This window comes from Leopardus geoffroyi, chromosome C2 (genome assembly GCF_018350155.1).
Source record: "Leopardus geoffroyi isolate Oge1 chromosome C2, O.geoffroyi_Oge1_pat1.0, whole genome shotgun sequence".
NCBI lineage: Eukaryota > Metazoa > Chordata > Mammalia > Carnivora > Felidae > Leopardus > Leopardus geoffroyi.
The window spans coordinates 67,832,968-67,857,202 of NC_059333.1; the positions used below are offsets into that span (position 1 = coordinate 67,832,968).

Below are 24,235 nucleotides of genomic sequence, written 5' to 3' on the forward strand. Positions count from 1 at the left end.
CAAATCTCAGAAGCTTAGAAAACACCATGAAGGATAAATACCAAAACCAAAACCAAACAAAATAAACTCCACTCCTAGGCATATCATATTTGTATTAGTTTCCTAGGGCTACCATAACAAAATATTATAGACTGGGTGGCTTAAATAAAAAATTTATTTCTCACAGTTCTGAATGCTGCCTGTTCAAGATCAAGGTGCTGGCAGTGTTGGTTTCTTCTGAGGCATCTCCTCTTGCCTTTTACATGGCCACCTGTTTGCTGTATTTATATCTGTCCATGGATGTCATCCATGATGTCTTTTTCTGTGTCCAAACTTTCTCTTCTTATAAAGACACCAATCAGATTGGATTAGGGGTCACCATATCAGCCTCATTTTAACTTCATTGCTTTAAAGGCCATATCTCCAAATACAGTCACATTCTGATGTACTTGGGATTATGACTTCAGTGTATGAATTTTGGAGGGACACAACTCAGTCTATATCAAAATCAAACTTCTGGAAACTAAAACCAAAGAAAAAGTACACAGAGGAGGGATGCCTGAGTGGCTCAGTTGGTTGAGTGCAGACTCTTACATTTTTTTTTTTACATTTATTTATTTTTGAGAGAGAGTGAGACAAAGTGAGAGTGGGGGAGGGACAGAGAGAAAGGGAGACACAGAACCTGAAACAGGATCCAGGCTCTGAGCTGTCAGCACAGAGCCCGACATGGGGCTCAAACCCACAAACCATGAGATCATAACCTGAGCCAGAGTCAGACGCTCAACCGACTGAGCCACCCAGGAGCTCCGGCAGACTCTTTGATTTTCAACTCAGGTCATGCTCTCATGGTTCATGAGATACAGCCTCACATCAGGCTCTACACTGACAGGGCATGGAGCCTGCTTCTGATTCTCTCTCTCCCTTTCTCTCTGCCCCTCCCCAGCTTGTGCTCACTCTCTCTCAAATTTAAAAAACTTTTTTAAAGAAGTAAATACACAGAAGAGAAATAAAATTACCTCCAGGAGAAAAAGGATAACAATTGCATGGACTTTTTGTCCCAGAAACAATGCCAGTAAGAAGACAGTGGAGTGACATATTTAAAGTGCTGAAAGAAAAACTGTAATATAGTTTGAAATTAGGAAGTGTGATGCTTCCATCTTTGTTTTTCTTTCTCAAGATTGGCTATTCAGAGTCTTTGTGGTTCCATAAAAATTTTAGGATTTCAGTGAGAATAGGCGTCTTTATCTATTCCTGATCTTAGAGAAAAAGCTTCCATCTTTGTATTGTTGAGCATAACATTAGCTATGGACCTTTATTATGTTGAGGCACATTTCTTCTGTACCAATTTGTCAAGAGTTTTCTTTTTTGAAATCAAGATTATGTGATATTTACCCTTCATTCTGTTAATGCAGTATATCATGTTTATTGATTTGCTGTGGTGAATCATCCTCAAAACCCACTGATCGTGGTGTATGATCTTTTTAATGTGCTGCTGAAGTCACTTTGCTAGTATTTTACTAAGAATTTTTGCATCTATATTCATCAGGAGTATCAGCGTGTAATTTTTTTTTTATGACAGTGCCCTTATCTGGCTTTATAATGAGAGTAAAGGGGGCCTTGTAAAATGACTTTGGAATTGTTCCCTCCTCTCCAATTTTTTGGAACAGATTGAGGAGGATTGGCATTATTCCTCTTTAAGTGTTTGGTAGAACTCACCTGTGAAGCCATCAGGTCCTGGGCATTTTTTTGGATGCAGTTTTTGATTACTGCTTCAATATTCTTAATCATTATTGGTCTGTTCAGATTTTCTATTCTTCCTGATTCAACCTTGGTAGGGTATATGTTTCCAGAATTGTATCAGTTTCTTCTAAGTTACCCAGTTTGTTGGTGTATAATTTTTTTTTGCCAATTCTATCCATTTTAATTGAAGTATATTTGATATATAATGTTACATTAGTTTTAACTATGTACAACATAGTGATTTAACTAGCTTATATATTATGCCATGCTCACCAGAAGTATAGCTACCATCTGTCCTTACATATTGCTATTACAATATCTATTGACTATATTCTTATGCTGTGATTTTTATTCCTGTGACTTATTCATTACATAACTGGAAGCCTGTAACTCCCACTCTCTTCCAGCCATTTTTCCCAGCCCTCCACTACCCTTCCCTCTGGCAACCATCAGTTTGTTCTCTGTGTTTATGGGTAAGCTTTCTGCTTTTTGTTTATTTATTCATTTGTTTTGTTTTTAGGTTCCACATATAAGTGAAATAATAATGGTATTTATCTTTGTCTGACTTATTTCACTTAGCAAAATATCCTCTAGGTCCATTCATGTTGTCACAAATGGGAAGATCTCATCCTTTTTATGGCTGAGTAATATTCTATTGTGTATGTATACAGTATCTTCTTTATCCATTCATCTATGGATGGACACTTGTGTTGGTTCCATATCTTGGCTATAATAAATAATACTGCAATAAACACAGGGATGCATATATCTTTTCAAATCAATATTTTCCTTTTCTTTATATAAATACCCAGTAGTGGAATTAATGGATTATATAGTATTTCTATTTTTAATTTCATGAGAAGTCTCTATACTGTTTTCCACAGTGGCTGTACCAATTTACCTTCCCACCAACGGTGCCACAATGATTCCTTTTTCTCCATGTCCTCACCAACACTTACTATTTCTTGTCTTTTGATTTTAGCCGTTGGAACAGGTGTAAGGTGGTATCTCATTGTGATTTTGGTATAGACTGAATTGTGTCCCTCCAAAATTTATATATTGAAGCCCTAACCCCAAGTACCTCAGAATATGACTGTATTTGGAGATATGGCCTTTATTTTTATTTTTCTTTTTTTAGGAAGTATTTTATTTTATTTTTTTTACAATATATGAAGTTTATTGTCAAATTGGTTTCCATACAACACCCAGTGCTCATCCCAAAAGGTGCCCTTCTCAATACCCATCACCCACCCTCCCCTCCCTCCCACCCCCCATCAACCCTCAGTTTGTTCTCAGTTTTTAAGAGTCTCTTATGCTTTGGCTCTCTTCCACTCTAACCTCTGAGATATGGCCTTTAAAGCAGTGATGATTAGTGATGTTGAGCTCCTTTTCATGTGCCTGTCTTATTGGCATATAATTGTTCATTGTATTATTTTACTATCTTTTGTACTTCTGTGGTATCAGTTGTAATGTCTTCTCTTTCATTTATAATGTTATTGATTTGAGTGTTCTCTCTGTTGGTCTTAATCTAGTTAAAGGTTTGTCAATTTTGTTTATCTTTTTGAAACCAACTGTTAGTTTTGATTATCTTTTTAATTGTCTTTCTGGTCTCCATTTAATTTATTTATGCTTTAATCTTTGTTAATTCCTTCCTTCTTTTAACTTCTGGATTAGTTTGTTCTTTTCCTAGGTCCTTGTCATGCAAAGTTAGATTGTTTATTTGAGATTTTACTTTTTTTCTCAATGTAGGCATTTATTTGTATGAACTTCCCTCTTAGAAGTACTTTACTACATCCCATAAGTTTTGGTAATTTCTGTCTTCATTTTTGTCTGCCTCAAGATTCTTTTAGAAGGAAATCAAAAGGGAAACTTTTGATTTCTTCTTTGATCCATTGGTCACTTCTGATCTTACTAATTTGAGTCTTCTCTCTTATTTTCCTCGTCCATCTGACAGCTAAAGGTTTTGATTTTTTCGAAGAGCCAACTTTGGGGTTCATTGATTTTCTCTATTGTTTTTCTATTCTCTATTTCATTTATCTGCTCTAATTTTTATAATTTCCTTCCTTCTGCTATCTTTGGGTTTAGTGTGTTCTTCTTTTTCTAGTTCCTTAAGTTGTAAAGTTAAGTTGTTGGTTTGAGATCTTTCTTTTTGTTTCTTTGTTTTTTGAGATCTTTCTTAATTCTTAAAGTAAGTGTTTACATCTATAAATTGCCCTTCCTACCACTCCATTTTTCTCTTTTTCCCCTTTTTGGAGCCAGACAATGAGACAATAACTTCTCCATCTTTATGTTTTCAACTTTAATTCATTTTTTTTTTTTACTATTCTGGAACACTCTAGGTAATTTATTTAGGAAGTTTATCTTTGTAGTGGCATTTTTGTTGTTATTGTTCTGTCTGGTAATATATTTCTATTGACCTTCCTACTTAATTGTCATCTTCTCTAGGTAGAGAATGCTACCTCAAAACTCTCTAGATATTATGCTGTGTTTTTTTGACATGTAGGGTTTAGTAAGAGGTCAAACTGGTTTATTTTTCTCTGTAGCCATCCTACTTTTTCATTTTGCTTTTAGCTTTCAATGTCTTTATAATTTAAAATGCTTACAATTATTTATCTGTAGGAATATCCACTTTCTTACTTTTTTTTTTTTTGGACAATTTGAATCCTTTGAGTTCCTTAATAGTGTCCTTCTCAGTTCATGTATGGAAATTTCGTTTCTTCTGAAAATAGTTTCTACTTAATGAATTTTATGTTTTTCTCTCAAGTACATCTCTTAATTTTAGGATGCTGCTTTTTTTTCAGGCCTCTATTTCAGGAACCTTCTCTTTGACCAATTTAATCTTTGGCTACAGTAAGAATGAAATAATAAAAACTGTAGTTTTTGTTTGTCCTCCTTGATTATGCAGCTCTCACAGGAGGACTTTCCCTTGCCCCCAAAGTTCAGTGAAATCCTCTGTTGTCTCTGTGATGGAAATCAGTAGGAGGAGGTTACTGACTCCAAATCCAAATCCATAATAAATCATACTTTTTCTCATCTTAACAAAACTTTAAAATACTTTTTATTCTATTTATATATACAGATATTTTTTTCTTTTTAATTATTTTATTTTCTAGAGTTTTTGAGGGAATTTCAAGAGGGGGAGTTTTAGTCAGCCTCATCTTAATGTTATGTCTGGAACTCAAGCCACTGAATTATTTTTAAAAACATGTTTAGATCTAGGTCAGTGAATTCAAATGCAAGGAAAGAGTTAAATTTCTTCCACAAGTGTTGGCAAAATCTGTAGAAAAAAGAGGAACAGCCTTTATTAAAGAAAGTTACAGGATATACAGTCATTGAGGAAGAAGGCTTTTCACAGGGGTAGAAGAGATTGCTCCTCCTTCCACTGTAACGCAGACTCTACAGACAAGAGTCATTCCCAGACGTTAGCACAATAGCAGACAGTCAAGATGGATCCCGGGTGGTGAGTGATCATTCTTATTATTCTTTGAAAGGCAATTAAGGATTATGTAACCTCAGTAGCAGGCTGAGGTTGAGGATGGTGCTCATTCTCTGTTTTCTGTCCTTCCTGCTCAAGAATGCTAATATGTATTAAGGGCATAATTATGCACAAGCCAAAAGCATGAATGCTTGGGATAATGAGTGATTTATGTTGTGAAAAATTGGATAAAGTCCCAAAGCCATTTTCGCCTTCTGAGAGCAGCATCTCCTTAGGTTGATCTTATAGCTCCAAGGCAGGGGATCTTTTAAAGAAATTTCTAGCAAGGATATTTGACGGCCACTCAAAGGTAAAAATTATTTAAGGTGCCAAAAAGTTTACTGGTTGTTGTTGTTTTTTTTTTTTTTCAAGTGATTAACTTTAATTTTATAAATTTGTTTTTTGAATATTTCAATGTTGCAGTTGTTGGTTTTAAGAATCAGAAAAATTTTAAATGTCTGCATAAGTAGTACCATAGACTAGAGAGTAAATTTTCCTTTGTAAGGAAAAGTAAGAGGAAGAAGAGGTGTAAGAAGAAAATGCAGAACCCAGAAAATGAGTCGCAAATAGGCCATGAAAGATTCTGAACAGAGTGAGGTAGTAGAGAGAAGGAGAATAGTAATTCAATTAGCTCTCTGGTATTGAACATACATGATGTATTGTGTGCTTTATTCATGTTATTTCACACATTTTAATCTTCACAGTGACTCTTGGACAGATAATATCTGTTTTATAGATGAGATAACTGTGGCTTGAAGAGCCTGAATAACTTGTTAAGGTCACACTGCTCATAAGGAATAGAACTAAAATCTTTCTTGCTGCTTTGCTCTGTACCACAATGTTTCTTCATGTGTGGCACGCCCCCATGGCAGTGACTTACTGGAAGCAGTCACATACACCCTCCTCTTTGTTGGTGGCAGCTGGAATCAGTCATCATTTGTTATTGTTCTTTGAAAATCTAAGTAACCCTCATCTACACAGTGCTTACTGGTTAGGGAAACAGCTTTGCTGATTTCATTTCAGAAGATTAGAATTTAATTTCCAAGTAAAGAGTCTTGCTTCCTTGCTGTAGAATTTTGGAATATTACACGTGTATGAAAAAATTTAGAATTTATAATTTTTATGGAACTAGAGGTGATACTGTTTAATTATGCTAATGCTGCCTGCAGACATCTATAGAACCACAGGCCGCTGTCTATATTGTTTTTGTTAAGATTCTCTGTTTCACAGTGCCTGAAAATTGATAATAAACAAAATATTTAAATATAAATGACCAATAAATAATGTTTAATCAACTCAGAAATAAAAGAAATGCAAATTAAAACCACAAAATATCATTTTTATTTATCAAAATAGCAGATTTCTCTTTTTTTTAGTTTATTTATTTTGAGAGCACAAGTGGAGGAAGGTGCAGAAAGGGAGGGAAAGAGAGAATCCCGAGCAGGCTCCATGCTGTCAGCCCGAAGTCTAACACAGGGCTCGATCCCAAAAGCCGCGAGATCATGACCTGTGCCGAAATCAATAGTAAGACATTTAACTGACTGAGCCACCCAGGCACCCCTAAATGGCAGATTTCTTTTTACGAAGTAACTACCATTCATACAATAAGCCTACATGTTTCTAAGAAGAGAGGAACATTTATGCTCTTATTACCTAATATAATCTTTCTGGACAAAAATTTGGTGATACAAATCAAACCCTTAAAATTTATATGCCCTTTAACCAAGATATTCAATTTTTAGAAATTTTTTGTAGGGGCACCTGGGTGACTCAGTCGGTTAAGCATTCAGCTTCAGCTCAGGTCATGATCTCACATTTTGTGAGCTTGAGCCCTGTGTCAGGCTCTGTTCTGACAGCTCAGATCCTGGAACCTGTTTTGGATTCTGTCTCCCTCTCTCTCTGCCCCTCCCCTGCTTACACTCTGTCTCTCTCACTCTCAAAAATGAATAAACTTAAAAATGTTTATTAATTAAAAAAATTTTTAAAGAAATTTATTGTAAAGACATAATCATATGTTTGTAAAGTTTTAGTGACATGAACATTTTTCTTGTCATTGTGTCTAATAGTGAAAACCTTAGAAACAACTTCAATGTCTTAAAATAGGTAATTGGTTAATTATGGAACATCCATAATGAAATACTATGAAATCATTAAAAATTCTATTGTAGAACAATTTTTAATGTGTTTTGCTAAAGAAAAAAGCAGAATGTACAGTGCTATGACTTTTATACATGATACCTTTATACAAACAATGTTAATCAGAAATACAGATGATTTTTATTTTCTACTTTGTGCTTTTGAACTTGGATCATATCTGTAGGCAGAAAAAAAAAAACTAGATTATTAAAAAAATAAGTCAATACTTGGCTTCTCTCAGAAAACCAGACAGCTGTCTAGTACTATGAGATCACTCATAATTTGTGGAATTCTATTTTTAGGCTTTGGCCCTTTGTGTCTAACTTTTTCTCTCTTGACTCTTCTTCAGAATATACTCACTAATGGGGCATCTGGGTGGCTCAGTCGGTTGAGTGTCCGACTTCAGTTCACGTCATGATCTCACAGTTCGTGGGTTCGAGCCCTGCATCAGGCTCAGTGCTGACAGCTCAGAGCCTGGAGCCTGCTTCAGATTCTGTGTCCCCTTCCTCTCTATCCCCCCCCAACTCATGCTCTGTCTCTCTCTCTCTCTCAAAAATAAATGAACATTAAAAAAAATTTTTTTTTAATGTTTAAAATATACTCACTAGATCCTAATAAGCCTGTTTTCATAGAAGTTCTGTGCGGAAAGACCAGAGTGCTCATGTCATTTTACAGATGTGATGGGATGGCTCTTGAGTGAACTACATATTGGGAGGAAGAACAGGGCAGTGGTTAAGTGGCCATGCTTTGGAACCAGAGTGTTGGGGCTTGAATCCTAGCTTCTCCTTCTTTCTAGCTATGTGACCTTGGACAAATGGCCTAAAAATTGTGATCCTTAGTTTCTTATCTGTACAATAGAGATAATTGTGATATGTCATAAGGTGGTTGTGAGAGATAACCCATGTAAATGCTTAGAATCTTGCTCTGATAAGTACTCAGTAATTATTATTAGTTGTTATTATTATTACCGTTAGTATTAATTATTAGTTATTATTATTAGTTGTTATTACTGTTAGTATTAATTATTAGTTATTATTATTAGTTGTTATTATTACTATTACTGTTAGTATTAAGAAATAGAGGGGAAGTGATTTGTCCAAGGTTACACAATTATTTGATGACAATGCTAGGACTAAAATTCAGGAAGGTTCTTTCCAATAGAAGTGTGTTGTACCCTCTGAGCCTGTTAAGACAACCCCAAGCTGGGCTCCCAGTGAAGCTGACACGAAAAAGACAGAGCCCCAGGGCAAAGCCAGCCACGCTAGGGAGTGACTCTAATTACAATGGGAAGCCAAATGCTGGAAAAGGAGGGTGAAGCTAAGAAAGCAGAGAGTCAATTTGGATGCAGGGAGCAGCCAGGAGCAGAGATAGGGCAAAAGAGAAGAGATGGCTCAGAGATCTGCTGAGGCTTTTATAGACCACCAGCTGTGGGCTTCATGGGGGCTCAACATGGTTTAAAGACCCAAGGTGTGGGTGATTAAATAGACATATGGGGTGTGTGGGGTGGGGAGGGACTGCAAATATAGCTGTGAGGAGATACTCGACAGATAGTAATAATAAAGGAAGAGGTGGAAACTAGGAGGGGCCAGGCATCCAGCTGTGATTATCCTAAAGTTACAGCCTAAGTTTGAAAATTAATAAACAAAAGATATGATAATATCTGCTTTAAAGAAATACCTCTGTCAGCAGAGTGCAGAACTGATCTGGGCTAACAAGGAGATTATTTAGGAAACTATTGGAATAATCCAAGGAGAGGTGTTGAGGACATGAAACCAGTACAGTTATGGCAGGATCAGAGAGGAGCAGATGCTTTTAGAAGATGTTTAAGCACAAGAATTGACAGGATTTGGTTTCTGAAAGATGTGGAGCTTGGAAGGAGAGATCTAAGTATGCAGTGGCATCTTTCATAAAATGGGGCATATAGGAAGTGGATTGGGTTTGAGCTGGGGAAGAGAGAGGACTAAAGGTGAGTTCATTTTTGAGCATGCTGAATTTGAGATCCTATGGAGTAGGTGGATGGTGATGCGTAAGTAGACAAGTGAATATACAGGTACAAAGCTCAAAAAGGAGGTATGGGCTTGGAATAGATTCAACAGAGCTGCAATTCTCATTGTGGGTAAGATCACTAGGGAGAGAGGATGATGGAGTGAGAAAAAGCCAGGGATAGAACCTGGAAAACCATGACATTTAAGGAGGGAGATGAAGATGAAGAGTCCAAAATAGACACACCAAGGAGGGACTAGAGAGATTGAATTAAAGCAGGGGAAAAGTGATGTCCTAGAAACCAAGGGAGGAGATAGATGAAACAACAGAACATGCCTAGGGAAAGACAAAGCATATTTACCAAACTTCTACGTTGAACACATGAGATACAACAGAAAAAGTGAGTCTAAGGGCTGAATTGTGTCCCCTCAAAATTAATATGTTGAAGTCTTAACCCCAGTAGCTCAGAATGTGACCGTATTTGGAGAGAGGGTCTTCACGATGATAATCAAGTTAAAATGAAGTCATTAGGGTGGACCCTAATCCAAGATGATTGGTGTGCTGATAAAGAAGAGAAAATTTAGAGAAATATGCATAGAGAGAAGACAATGTGAAAAGACATGGAGAAGAAGGCAATTTACAAGCCAAGGAGAGACACCTGGAGCAGACCTGTCTGTCACAGCCTTCAGAAGGAAGCAATGCTGCTGACACCTTCATTTAAGACTTCTGGCTTCCAGAACTGTGAGACAATAAACCTATGTTGTTTAAGCCACAATTTGTGGTACTTTGTTACTATCTCTAACAAACTAATACACTTGGTGAGTGTGCATAATACCTTGGTGAGAAGAGTGCACACAGCCAGAGAAAGAAACTGGGCATAAGCGAATGGGGGAGGGAGGGAGGAAAAAGGATTGGTCACCTGAGCTAAGAGAAGGAAAATATTTCACAATGCAGAGGGTAGTCATAGTGTCAAATTCTGCAGAAAGGTGAAGTAGGAGAATGACTGAAAATGTCAGTCCAGAGGCCCTTGGTGACCTTTGCAGAGATCTCCTAGTTGAGTAGAGGGAGTAAATTGTAGAGAGCCGAGAATACAGAGACAGAACAGGGACCACTCCTGCAAAGTGTCTGGCAATGAAAAGGGACCTTCTCTCTGGATCAAAACTCACCTCTGCTGTCCATAACAGCCACGTGGAAACAACCTAGAGTCCAGACAGCCAGACCTGGAGTTTTCCTTCCTCTACTCTAAGAGCTAAACAGAGGAGAGAAAAGCAGATACAGGTATTCCTTTTCCACCCAAACTGGTTTGGGAAGGATTTCAGGAAGAAAAGGATTTTTGTAGCTAACATTTTGGCAAATCAGATTTTTATTTATTTTTTTAATGTTTATTTATTTTTCTGAGAGACAGAGATAGAGCACGAGCAGGGGAGAGGCAGAGAGAAAGAGAGAGAGAGAGAGAGAGAGAGAGAGAGAGAGAGAATCCAAAGCAGGCCCCAGGCTCTGAGCCACCAGCACAGAACCCGACGTGGGGCTCGAACTCACGAACCACAAGATCGTGACCTGAGCTGAAGTCAGAGGCTTAACTGACTGAGCCACCCAGGTGCCCCACAAGGTAGATTTTTAGTACTAACACAGATTCTATTCTGTTTTGTAAAGCCATAAGAAAGTTGTTTTTTGAAACTTCTCAGAGATGAAGACTTGTGGTGAATCTGATTATGTGGAATTTGGGGGATCGCTTATAATTTAAGCAGAAAAATATAGTAGAATTGGAATGAAGAAGTATTAAAGCATCTTCTTAGAAAGCTCTGAAGCCAGTGGGATGCCTGAGTGGCTCAGTTGGTTAAGCGACCGACTTTTGATTTTAGCTCAGGTTTGTGGATTCGAGCTCTGCATCAGGCTCTACACATGTACAGACAGTGTGGAACCTGCTGGGGATTCTCTCTGTCTCTCTGCCCCTCCTGCATGTGCACTCAATCTCTCTCTTTATCTCTCTCTCAAAATAAATAAATAAACTTTTAAAAAAGATTAAAAAAAAAAGAGAAAGCTCTGAAGTCAAAATGAGTCTAAAATTTGCTTTCTGTAGTCTCAGAGATATTATCAGCCAAACAACTCAAAAGTCACAGTTCTGTATTTTAGGGGATCAAATTAATCCAATTTGGCTGTACTGAAAGATCTAATAAAAATAAAAAAGAATGAATAGTTAGTTAAGTAAACCAATTAGTCAATACCAGCCAGAAACTAACCATGGGGTAAAACCTGAGAAAGTAACTACCCATAAGATAAACCTAGATCATCACCTTCATCTTTATGACTATTTTCAACCAACTAAACAATAAATCTTCATCAAGAAACTGATTGTCTTCAGGAACTGTGTAGAATATAGAAAAAAATAGCCAACATGTAATCTTTACAGTGTAATTAGGAAGAGAAACCAACAATTATAAAATGACAAAAGCAATCCAATGCAGTTAATAATTAAGCAATTTTTTAAAATAAATGTAAATGACAAAAATTGTTCATTTCACTACATATTAAAGAAATGCCAATTCAAGCTCCAATGAGATGTCTTCATTTACCAGATTAAACAGTAAACAAACAATCCAATTAGAAAATGGGAAAAAGATATAAAAAGACATTTTCTCAAAGAGGATACACAGATGACAGGCACATGAAAAGATGTTCAACATCATTAGCCATGATGAGAATGAAAATTGAGCCCACAGTGAGATGAGATATCACTACACACCTATCAGAATAGCTTTAAAAAATAATAATAATGGTAACATCACGCTGGCAGGATGCAGAGAAACTGGATCACCTATATTTTGCTGTTGGGATTGTAAAATGGTGCAGCCACTCTGGAAAACAGTTTGACAGTTTCTTGAGAAACTAAACATACACTTACTATATGACTCAGAAGTTGCATTCTTGGGCATTTATCCCAGAGAAATGAAAAAACTATGTTCACGCAAAACCAATACATGAATATTCATACCAGATTTATTCCTAGTAGTCAAAACAGGGGAAAATATCCTTCACTGAGTGAATGGTTAAACAAACTATGGTACATATATACTATGGAATACTACTCAGCAATAAAAGGGAAGAACTATTGATACCCACACAAACTTGGATAAATCTCCAGAGACTTATGCTATGTGAAAATGCCAATCTCAAAATGTTACATACCATATGATTCCATTTATATGTCATTCTTGAAATAATAAAATCATAAAGACAAGAAAGCAGGTTGATGGTTGCCATGGTTATGAGTGGTGGAGAAAGGAGGAGGTATGCCTCCATAAAGGGATAGTACAAGGGAGCCTTGTGGTAATGGAATATTTCCTTATTACACTAGAGTGACAGTTTTTACATAAATTTATACACATGATAAAGTTTCATAGAACTATACACATGCACATAAAACATAAAACTGGTGAAATATAAATAAGCTCTACGGGTTATACCAATCTCAATTTCCTAGTTTTAACTGTTATACTGCAGCTGTAAAAGATGTTACCACTGAGGGAAAGTGGGTGAAAGTCACACAAGACCTCCTTTACAGTTTTACCAACTTCCTTTGAATCTTAAATTATTTCAAAATAAAACATTTAAAAAGTAAAGATACAACTCATTACCCCCAAAATAAATAATCCAGTTAAAAAATGAGCAGAGGACATGAACAGACATTTCTCCAAAGACATGCAAATGGCCAACAGACACATGAAAAGATGTTCAACATCACTCATCATCAGGGAAATGCACATCAAAACTACAATGAGATATCACCTCACACCTGTCAGAATGGCTACAATCAAAAACCAAAGAGGTTCCTCACAAAGTTAAAAATAGAAATACCCTATGATTTAGTAATTGCAGTACTGGGTATTTATGCCCAAAACACAAAAACACTAATTCAAAGGAATACATGTGCCTCTGTGTTTATTGCAGTATTATTTATAGTTAAAGCCAAATTATGGAAGCAGTCCAAGTGTCCATTGGTAGATGAACAGATAAAGAAGGTGTGGTATATACGTATTCAGTGGAATATTATTCAGCCATGAAAAAGAATTAAATCTTGCCATTTGCAACATGGATGGAAGAAGTGAATATAATGCTAAGTGAAATAAATCAGATAAAGATAAATACCATATGATTTCACTCACAATGCAGAATTTAAGAAACAAAACAACTGAGCAAGGGAAAAAAGGAGAGAAACCAAGAAACAGATTTTTAACTACAGGTATCAGAGGGATGGTGGATGGGGGGATGGATGAAATAGGTGAAGGGGATTAAGAGTACACTTAGCACAATGAGCACTGAGTAATGTATAGAATTGTTGAATTGTATACATTGTATACGTGAAACTAACGTAACACTGTACATTAACAATACTGGAATTAAAATCAAAAACTTAATTTTAAAAAGTAATGGGAAAAAACCCAAAATGTTAATCTTCACTGAATATTAAACAAATACTAATTCAAACACCAATGAGGTATTTTTATTAACCAAATTAACAATTTATGTTTTGTTGGAGTGGGGATAATAATGCTAATGAGTATACAAGAAGAACAGTACGTTCATATGGTATTGATTGGAGGATTATGAATGGCTATAACCTTTCTGGAAAGCAATTTTCCAACTGTAAAAAGCTTAAGAATGCTTAAAAACACCCATTCTAGCCAACTGCTTATTTCTCTATGTTCTTAGTAATTTCTCAGTTCATTCAGCACCTTTGTTTCCAGGCTCTGGGCTACATGTTAGAAATTGCCAAAATGAGTGACATGATTTCTCAAGGAGCTCAGTTTAGTGGTAAATATATCAAATATGACGATTTTTCAAAAATAGCAGTGAAGTGTGTGAGGTTCCAATTTCTTTTCTATTTGTCTGTAGGCAGTATGTCTTGAATGAGTGCCAGAGTTTTGAGTCAGTCTGGCTGGTGTCAAATAATAAGTAGTTAATAAGTAGTTTTCTGTTTACCAGCCATGTCACCTTGGGGAAGCTATATACTTGTCTGAACTTCAGTGCCCTCATCTAAAAAATGTGGTTATGAGTACTTTTTAATGCCTTGAGACTTATAGGAATTTATAGTGGATATGAAGTCTCATGGAAATAACATGTTTTAGTCTTCATATTTTTTCTTTAAAATCTATTATTTTCTATATTTTAAATTGTCTTCAATTTCTTTAGCTCTGCCTTTTCTTAGTTAGTTCTAGCAAATGTGTTTTTTTTAAGTTTGTTTATTTATTTTAAGAGAGAGAGAATTCCAAGCAGGCTCCTCACTGCCAGCACAGAGCCTGACATGGAGCTCAAACTCACAAACTGTGAGATCATGACCTGGGCTGAAACCAAGAAGTTGGACGCTTAACTCTGAGCCACCCAAGTGCCCCATAGCAAGTGGATTCTTACCTAAAACCCAGAAGTCACTATAGTAAACCTCTAATTATAGATATGAGAAGGGCAGGCTCAATGCAAGTGAATAAGGTGAAAGCCAAACAACAAAGCCACTTAAAATATATTTTATGTAAGGTAGGATGCCAAAAACATTAAAATAAAGTCCTGTCCTATAATTGGTAATTATATGTACCTTCATGAAGCTATAAAGCCCCCTTTTTAGCCTTCTGGATTTCCAATATGGTACATTTGGTAATGTCTGCTCTTAATTTATAAAGACTTGTTTGCCTATTAGTCATCATGGGTAACATATTCAAATTTGCACTTCTAATTCTAGAAGATATGTAAACTACCACTTTGCTTATTGTGAAAATGCTTATTCCTCTTCTGCAATAATTTCACTTTTAAGGATATAGATAAATAGTATGAGACATGAAAAAGATTTGTGCACACAAATGTTTATTATTGCATTATTTAATATAATGAAAAATAAGAATCAACCTGAATTTTTCATAGTAGGTGAATGGTTAAGTAAATTAAAGATGAAGTTGTTGATAATGTGTGTGTGTGTGTGTGTTGATGACTTTTTAATGACAGAGAAAACATAAGGCTATGGAATTATAAAGAAAATAACGCATGGAAACAACATAGTAAGTATGTCAAAACAGTCATAGTGGTTACCTCTAGATTGACAGGATCATAGGAATAGGGGTTTTTTTTCTTTGAAATTGCTAAATCTTCAGTGAATTTATATTGCTCTGCTAAGCAGGATAAAATCAAGATAAAAAGCAACATAGTAGTGAGGTACGGTCTCTGAGTCGGGAAAAGTAAACACAGAATGCCTACAGAGATCCTCAGATAATAGAATGTGATGCAGGCATATAGTTTATTATACCCTCATGATGCCTGAATGGTGGAAGCTTCATTACACAGCAGATGAACCCCATCTTTTTTTTGTTTGTTTGTTTGTTTGTTTTAAAATTTTTAAATGTTTATTTTTGAGAGAGAAAGAGAGAGAGGTGGGGCAGAGAGAGACAGAGACACAGAATCCGAAGCAGGCTCCAGGCTCTGAGCTGTCAGCACAGAGCCCAATGCAGGGCTCGAACTCCCAAACCATGAGATCATGACCTGAACTGAAGTCTGACACTTAACTGACTGAGCCACCCAGGTGCCCCACAGATGAGCCCCATCTTGAGCAATGCTGCTGGTCCCCACTCTGTTGTCTTGTGTGCTGGAATGTGGTCCAGTACAACCTAATCTCATTTTTTGGAGAGAAGTTAGGGAGGTAGACTTATATGTGATATCTCCTGATTTTTATGTAATGCCTCAATGTCTGGAGGGGCTTGCTTGGCTCAGGCCTCCAATTTTGACCTCTGTTCTCTAGTGCAACAGAGGTTCAGAGGAGTGTGAGAATACTATGGATGGAAAGGTTTAAGAATATATTAAATTCCAGGCTATAGTGAATCAGGGCTAGAAAAGAGGGGGCTGAGAAAATTTGTTTATTAACTCATTCAGTAAAGTTTTATTTAATGTTGAGAAAATGAAGATGAATCACATAGAGATCCTATTTAGCAGCTATGAAGGGAGAAGGTTACATTATAGCTAGCATTTCTTATCACATGGCAGGCATTATGGCACATTCTATCATATATTATTTTACTTAATCCTTACAATTCCTGGAGGTAGGTACTATTATTATCCCCTATTTTCCACAACTGAAAACTAAATCTTAGAGATGTTAAATAACTTGTCCAAGTCGCATAGCTGATACAGAGCCAGGAGTCCAGCCACCAATCTAATTCTAGACCAAAGCTCTGAACAGCATTATGGGAGCATATATTATGGCAGACCAAGACAGATTTGTGGGTAGAAATATTTGTGCTTGGAGAGAGCTGTGTTGTATCAGGGCCCAAAACAAGCTCTGGCAGCCAAGTAATAAAGGTAAGAACTAGGGAGCAAGTGGTCTGGGACAGAGATTGAAAACTAAAGATTGGTAGACCAAAAATAGCATATAGATAGACAGTAATTTTTAAAAATTAAGAAAAATTAACTATAACTAGTTGCCAGTACTTTAAAAATCTGGAGAGTTCACATAAATTTGGATTTCCACCTCCTCTGGGAAATCAGAATAACTAGTAACAATGGGCCCTCATTCCCATATGGTAACAACAGGTGAATCTGGAAGAGGCTGCTCAACTTCTAAGGGGGGTAAAAGCTCTCCTTTTCCTACATGGCCTACTTTGCTGATTTATTTACATTAACTGCCAGGACCATGTACGCACTTGAGTCAGGAGTTACAAAAGCTAGGGATGTTTGAAAATATAGACCCAGCAAGATACTTCCCCCAGGGCACCAAATTTTAAGGCAGAAGCCATTTACATCTTCCCTTCTGACTGGGCTGGAAAGTGGTCCCAAGATCTTTGCTTGCAGGTTAGAAGGAAGTAGATTGGTAGAGAAGGGGGAAATTGATTGAAGGCTCAGTGGAAAAGGTGGGAATTTGAGGGACATGGAGAATTGAGACAGCAGGGAGTAGAAAAGTTAATACGCCTATGCAGTGGCTCACCCAAGATTCAGTTTTCAAAAGTGTTCATGGTCACCAGGAAAAAAAAAGTTAAAAAAAAAAAAGGGAAAACAAACCCAAACTCAGTTTCTTTAATGTCTCTAGTTGTGTTTTCACACATACAGGCAGAGTGATCCCTTTACACACACTTAGGTATTGATCTGAGGGTCCCATTCAGTTCTGGGGGACTTTAGGAAAAACATTTACTTGGATTAAAAGAATTTGGGGCAGGTTACTTATTTCTCTAAGCCTGTTTATTCATCTGTTAGAAGGTTTCATAGTTTCCAATTTTCAGAGAGGAAGGATTAAGTGAGTGAATGGAGGAATATGAAGTGCATGGCTGACAGCAGGAAGGAAGAAGTGATTGCTGTGATGAGCAGGGATGGGGCTAGGAACCTCACATAGGTGTAGTCCCTGAATCTTTATAATGACCATGTAAATTAGGTATTATTTTCCCCCACCGAAAAAAAAATGAGGAAATTGAGGTTTGGAGAGGTTTAGTAATTTACTCAAGGTTGCATAATTAGTAAAAGGTAGAGTGGAGAGACTTAAAAAGAGCCAAACCACACCAAAAAAGTACGCTGACATCTATCTGACATTCTAATGATAGTCATATAGCAAAATCAGCTAGAAATTGAAACAGATTCAATTCTATATCCTGCTAAAACTTGAGGTCACCAGCTGTGTGTCCCTCGGCAAGTGGCCTAACTTCTTTGAAACTCAGTTTCCTCATCTGTAAAATTCCTACATTTATTGTGGAGATTAAATGAAGCAATACACTTAAAGTACCTGGCAGAATACCTAGCTTATAAGTCATCAGTTAACAGATATTAACTTTAATGATGTTTGTTGGACCTGTTACTGCACTAAGTATCAGGAATGCAAAGGGAACTAAACATGTTCCCTGCTCTTGTGGAAGTCAGGATAGGACATCTATATAAGCAGGGAAATTTTAACACAAGGAGGAAACTGTTATAATGAAAGAATAAATGATGTGATTTGGGAGCGAGAAAGATATAGATATAGTGGGAAAGGAGGGAAGGATGGCAGGGGAGGTTCCAGCTGTGAAGTACAGAGTGACCTGGATCTCAAAGGAACAGTGGATGGAGTTCTGCATACAGAAAAGGCAGGAAAGGCATTCCAGGCAGAAGGAATAGCTTGTGCAAAGACAAAGACGGCAAAAAGTCCTGAAAGGTCTAGGAGGGTCAAGGGTCAGTGAACAGTTCTGGTGTGACTAGAAGGTAAGTTATGTGGGTTGACTGATAGAAGCAGAAGAGAAAAGTTGGGTTCAGGCTGTGAAGGCCTTTGTGTGTCTTGCTAAGAAGTATGACCACTAGTCCATGAGGAAAAGGGAGCAAGTCTTCAAAGCAAGGAAGTTTCATAGTCAGAATGCTTTTGGTGACAAATAATGATAGGGTAAAGGATAGTGTAAGGGATCCAGCCAGGAGATTGTTGCAGTAGTCTGGACAGGAGGTGACAGAGACCCCAAAACTGGCCACCAATGAAATGGAAGTGGGTGGTAAGGAAGAGGAAGTGAAGGATGACATAAACATAATGTGTGAAGTCCATGGTATGAAAATGGCTTGGTCCCTTACTTACCAAAGGACCAAAACAAAAACACAGAAAACCTCTTTTAAAAATAATCTCTTTTGTTTGTATGCAAATAGGCCATGCATAGTGAAAACGCAACTCAAGTATGATGACAAATACAATATTTTGTCGCCAATCCTTGAATTGCAAAGATCAAATTGGTTTACAAATGCTGTCCTTCTTAAGAATTCCAACTCCTCACATTAAAACCGTAGCCAACAAGTACAAGGCTTATTTGACATCGTTTCTGATATTAAACCAGATTTGAGGAAAGCTATTTAAGGCACTTTTCAAAAGAGACCATCCTTTACTCACATGGCGGAAGAGTAGGAGGAGTGACATCTTATTTTACTGGAAATTTTGTTTTTGTTCTTAATTTTTTTTTCAACGTTTATTTATTTATTTTTGGGACAGAGAGAGACAGAGCATGAATGGGGGAGGGGCAGAGAGAGAGGGAGACACAGAATCGGAAACAGGCTCCAGGCTCTGAGCCATCAGCCCAGAGCCTGACGCGGGGCTCGAACTCCCGGACCGCGAGATCGTGACGTGGCTGAAGTCGGACGCTTAACCGACTGCGCCACCCAGGCGCCCCTTGTTGTTGTTCTTAAAATGCAGGGTGCTAGTTTATTTTATAGATTTAGAAATTAATTAGCACTTAGTATTTATCTTCAGTATTTAGAATTATTCAAGAAATATCAAAGGAATCTGAATTTATTAGTAAAAGGTTTAATGTCATTTGCCAAATGTTTATTTTTTATTTAATTTTTACTTTTTATTTATTTATTTTTTAAATATAATTTATTGTTAAGTTAGCTAACATACAGTGTATACAGCGTGCTCTTGGCTTCAGGAGTAGATTCCCATAATTCATCACTTACATACAACACCCAGTGCTCATCCCAACAAGTGCCCTCCTCAATGCCTATCACCCATTGTCCTCTCTCCCCTGCCCACCCCCATCAACCCTCAGTTTGTTCTCTGCATTTAAGAGTCCCTTATGGTTTGCCTCCCTCTCTGTTTGAAACTATTTTTCCCCTTCCCTTCCCCCCTGATGTTCTGTTAAGATTCTCAAACTCCACATATGAGTGAAAACATATGACCTCTATCTTTCTCTGCCTGACTTATTTCATTTAGCATAATACCCTCCAGTTCCATCCACGTTGTTGCAAATGGCAAATTTCATTCTTTCTCATTGCCAAGTAGTATTCCATTGTATCAAAAACAAATAATCCAGTGAAGAAAAGGGCAGAAGACATGAATAGACACTTTTCCAAAGCAGACATCCAGATGGCCAACAGACACATGAAAAGATGCTCAATATCGCTCATCATCAGGGAAATACAAATCAAAACCATTGAGATACCACCTCACACCAGAGTGGCTAAAATTAACAACTCACGCAATAACAGATACTGGCGAGGATGTGGAAAACAGGAACCCTCTTGCACTGTTGGTGGGAATGCAAACTGGTGCAGCCACTCTGGATAACAGTGTGGAGTTTCCTCAAAAAATTAAAAATAGAATTACCCTATGACCCAGCAATAGCACTAGTAGGAATTCGTCCAAAGGATTTAGGAGTGCTGATTCATAGGAGCATATGTACCCCAATGTTTAGAGCAGTGCTATTAACAATAGCCAAATTATGGACAGAGCCCAAATGTCCATCACTGATGAATAGATATGGAAAATTTCTTGTAAGTGGCAACATGTCTAAGTGGTGGTGGACCTTTAGAATCTTCCAGATAAAGGCATGTGAAGGGAGCTACAAAATTACACCTTGTGGTTCTGTACCACCAACTTGAAAATTGCAAATCCAGGTTGATAAATACGTATTTTAAGGGTTCCCAGTAGTCTTATGTTCGTTGCTTTTGGTTACAAAGATGCCACAGGGAAGTGAGCCTTTGTATGTGCAATGCCCCCTCCTTCGACCCTATTGTGAAATGGAAGCTTTAAAAAATCCAGTGGTTTTGGTTTTTTGTTTTTTGTTTAACAAGCTTAGTCATATTGGCTGTGTTCTATATGCCCCAATCTATTTTATTTTACTTTGTAGAGCACATTTTATTTATGTTCTTATATAAATATTTTGCATAAAAAGGTGCTTTCTCAGATTATGCTTCCGTAAAATTGAAATATGCTGCCATTTATTAAAATGTGTTAGTTTTGTTATGTATTATATTCCCTCCTCTGCACAAATAGGAAAAAGCATATGGACTTTACTCTTTAAGCAACTTTTATACTTAGAATATTACCTCATTTTATTTCTTCTAACTAAGGTTTAAAGGAAATGGCAAATGTCAGATGCTTTGTGAAAGAGATGACAGTTTCTCAGAATGCGTAAGGGCATATCTTTAAGCAAATGGGCCACTTTAAATTCAGAGATCACAATCTTGTGAATTTGGGTTTAATGTTCCCAGGTAGCACTAAAGATCGAAATAATATGTTTGGAATCATATATTTACTTTGTTGAATTCTGAAAAGTGCCATCACTGATGTTGGTAGTTTATTGGCATCAATTTTTAAACTTGCTGCTGTATGTATTTCATTCATCTTGGAAAGATTTTACGTGGTTTTGTTATTTGTTAACTAACAGGCCATCTTTTGTATAAACTCTCAGAAGTCCTGAGATTCTCTAAGTCCTGAGATTCTTGTATTGTAAACATTACTAAATAGCTAGAATATAGAATTATTAAATTAGAAGTTAAGTATCACTTTCATCTACCCTTCTCTCAGAGTGAGTTCTCTGCTGTGCCATCTGTGACTGACAGTCATGCAGACACAGTGACCATTTAAAATATGAACTGAAGGAGAACCAATATTTCTTAGAGAAGTCTATTCCTGAGTCAGAGGGCCTGGGGAAATTTTTCTTAATTGTGACCTATACAACCTAGTTAATATCTGCCACATGCTCTTCAGATGTTATTTAATCATTAGTAACTGAAGCTGTTTTTGTTGAAAATCACTTGTTGGCAGGCCCCTTGATATTACCAGTTTGGTATAGGTCTCCTGCACTCACCTTCAGGCTCTTGCAGAGCAGGGACCCTCTGCTTTTCCTTGTATCCCAGGACCAGCCCAAGTCCCATACTTAGTTAGGGCTGGATAAGCATTTGTTGAATGAATGAAGGCAAATTAAAAAGTAGAAATTGCAAATGGTGCAATTACATCAGTGGATTTTAAAGTATTATTAGAAAGTGGGAAATAATGTTAAGATACAAAGATGGGTGGAAACAAAGGTAAAGAATAAAAATATGTGCTTTTGTGTGTCACTAGAGTCTATAGTATTACTAGTTTCCATGGGCATCGGAACCACTCCTGAAGCTCTGCCCAGTCTGTTTTATGAAGTGTCTGTACACATAGCTGGTGGGAGGGGGGCTCCAGATGTGGTCTTGCTGCTATAATCCTGATCTCTAGTGTCCAAGGGGGCAAATGGTGAGTTCCTCAGTTCCCCAGGCTGTAGTCCTTCTCTGGCTTGGTCTTATTTCCTGATCTGTGGCCCCAGTTCCCCATTGCTCCTTAGGGCCTGTCCCCCAGTGTCCCCCAGGGCCTTATTTCACAGGGGCAAACAATGAAGTATCTCCACTCACCACACTGTAGATATCACACTTCCCAGAAACTCCCAATTCTGACTGTGCCACAGCACACCTCCACCCCACTCCGCCGTGTCTCCACCAGACCACTGACCACTCTCAGACCCTGGGTTTGGGATGGCTGGCTCCGTACTAGCTGGGGTTGGTGTCCTTAGCCTGAGCTCTACACAGAGCCACATTCTTAATCTTCTCCACTTGCCCATACAGCTAAAGTAACAGATCATGTAAATGCCACAGTCATCCCAGGTACAATATTACTTGTTTTTCTAAAATGTGCACATCCTGATACTTAGCCTTTTGACAATTTTTCCTTACCCTACCTTTTACAACATGCAAATGTAATTTTCAACCCACATAAATTTTGTTGCTGAAGTTTAGGTATGTTTTATTAAGCCACCATTTGGTTTTGAGAGAAAATGCAGACAAGGATCTTAAGTAGGATCTTGTAAATAACTGTTAGTGTCCTTTGCCTTTCTGACTTCTCCTTAGAGGACATCTAGGCAAAAGTGTGTCACTGAGTCCTAGTTTCTGTGTTCAGAAGTTGATCGAATATAAATTAAGAAACAATACACGTTCCCTCTTTCTTAACATGCATGAATGATGGGTGTGAATTTGCATCACGAGAAAGTGAATAAAATAAGATACCCCAGGGCAGCCAAGGAGACCAAACAAACCAACTCAGGACTAGAGAGGAGACTGCGCTAGAGGTTATAAGAGTGAGGATCTCCCCCAACCTTGGTGACCCTCTTATAGGATGTAAATATGGAGGCTGTAAAAGTTTGGCTGAAAGAAAAAGACTCAACCTCCAATGCTTAACTATATAAAATTGCTTTTAAGCATAGGTCAACATTGTATCTCCGCCTCAAAGAAAAAAAGAAGCTTACTACATTTCTAAGAATGTTCCTCCAGAAACATGGAACTGAAAGCTATTTTTTTATTGATCTGGCCCTTAGAAAACAATGGGACTTTTTAATGTACGCAAGGAACTGACATGAAAATTTATGATTCTGTACCAGAAAGATGCAAAAAATGTCAAAATAGAGGGCATAAATACAAAACTAGAGATGTTTCGCAGCAATGTCTTATGTATGGCATTTGATTACAAGTATGCAACATGGAGAAGCGAACCTCTGGACTGTGAAATTGATGCTAATTTTTTTACCCACGGGGTAGAAGCCCTCTAAAATGTCATGTTATTAACTTAGTTGCTTTACCAGGAATCAGTGCTTACATAGTGTGTGTGTATGTGTGTGTGTGTATGTTTTTAATTAATAGACTTTATTTTTTTTTTAACGTTTATTTATTTTTGAGACAGAGAGAGACTGAGCATGAATGGGGGAGGGTCAGAGAGAGGGAGACACAGAATCTGAAACAGGCTCCAGGCTCTGAGCTGTCAGCACAGAGCCCGACACGGGGCTTGAACTCACGGACCGAGAGATCATGACCTGAGCCGAAGTCGGCCGCTTAACCGACTGAGCCACCCAGGCGCCCCTAGACTTTATTTTTGTGACAGTTTTAAATTTATAGAAAAATTGAGCAGACCATACAGAGAATTCCCATATACCCTCTCCCCTGCACATAGTTTCCTCTGTTATTATGATCTTGCATTGGTGTGGTATATTTGTTAATGAATCAATATTGTTAATTAAAACTCACACTTTACATTAAAGTCCCCTCTTTAGGTTCTACAGTTCTGTGGGTTTTGACAAATTTATAACATATATACACCATTAATTACAGTATCATGCAGAAAGTTTCACTGCCCTAAAAATCCCTTGTGCTCCTCTATTCATC

The 24,235-nt window shown here is 37.3% G+C and overlaps 1 protein-coding gene across 1 annotated transcript in view; it reads left to right on the plus strand.

The window, feature by feature from the left end:
- The first annotated feature begins 5,043 nt into the window (after nt 1-5,043).
- Nucleotides 5,044-24,235, plus strand: part of CD86 (CD86 molecule) — a 67,487-nt gene continuing 48,295 nt past the window's right edge. The window contains exon 1 of the mRNA XM_045502236.1: nt 5,044-5,179. Within this exon, the coding sequence (XP_045358192.1) occupies nt 5,166-5,179 (14 nt within the window). The 5' untranslated portion in view covers nt 5,044-5,165. The remainder of the gene's footprint in view (nt 5,180-24,235) is intronic.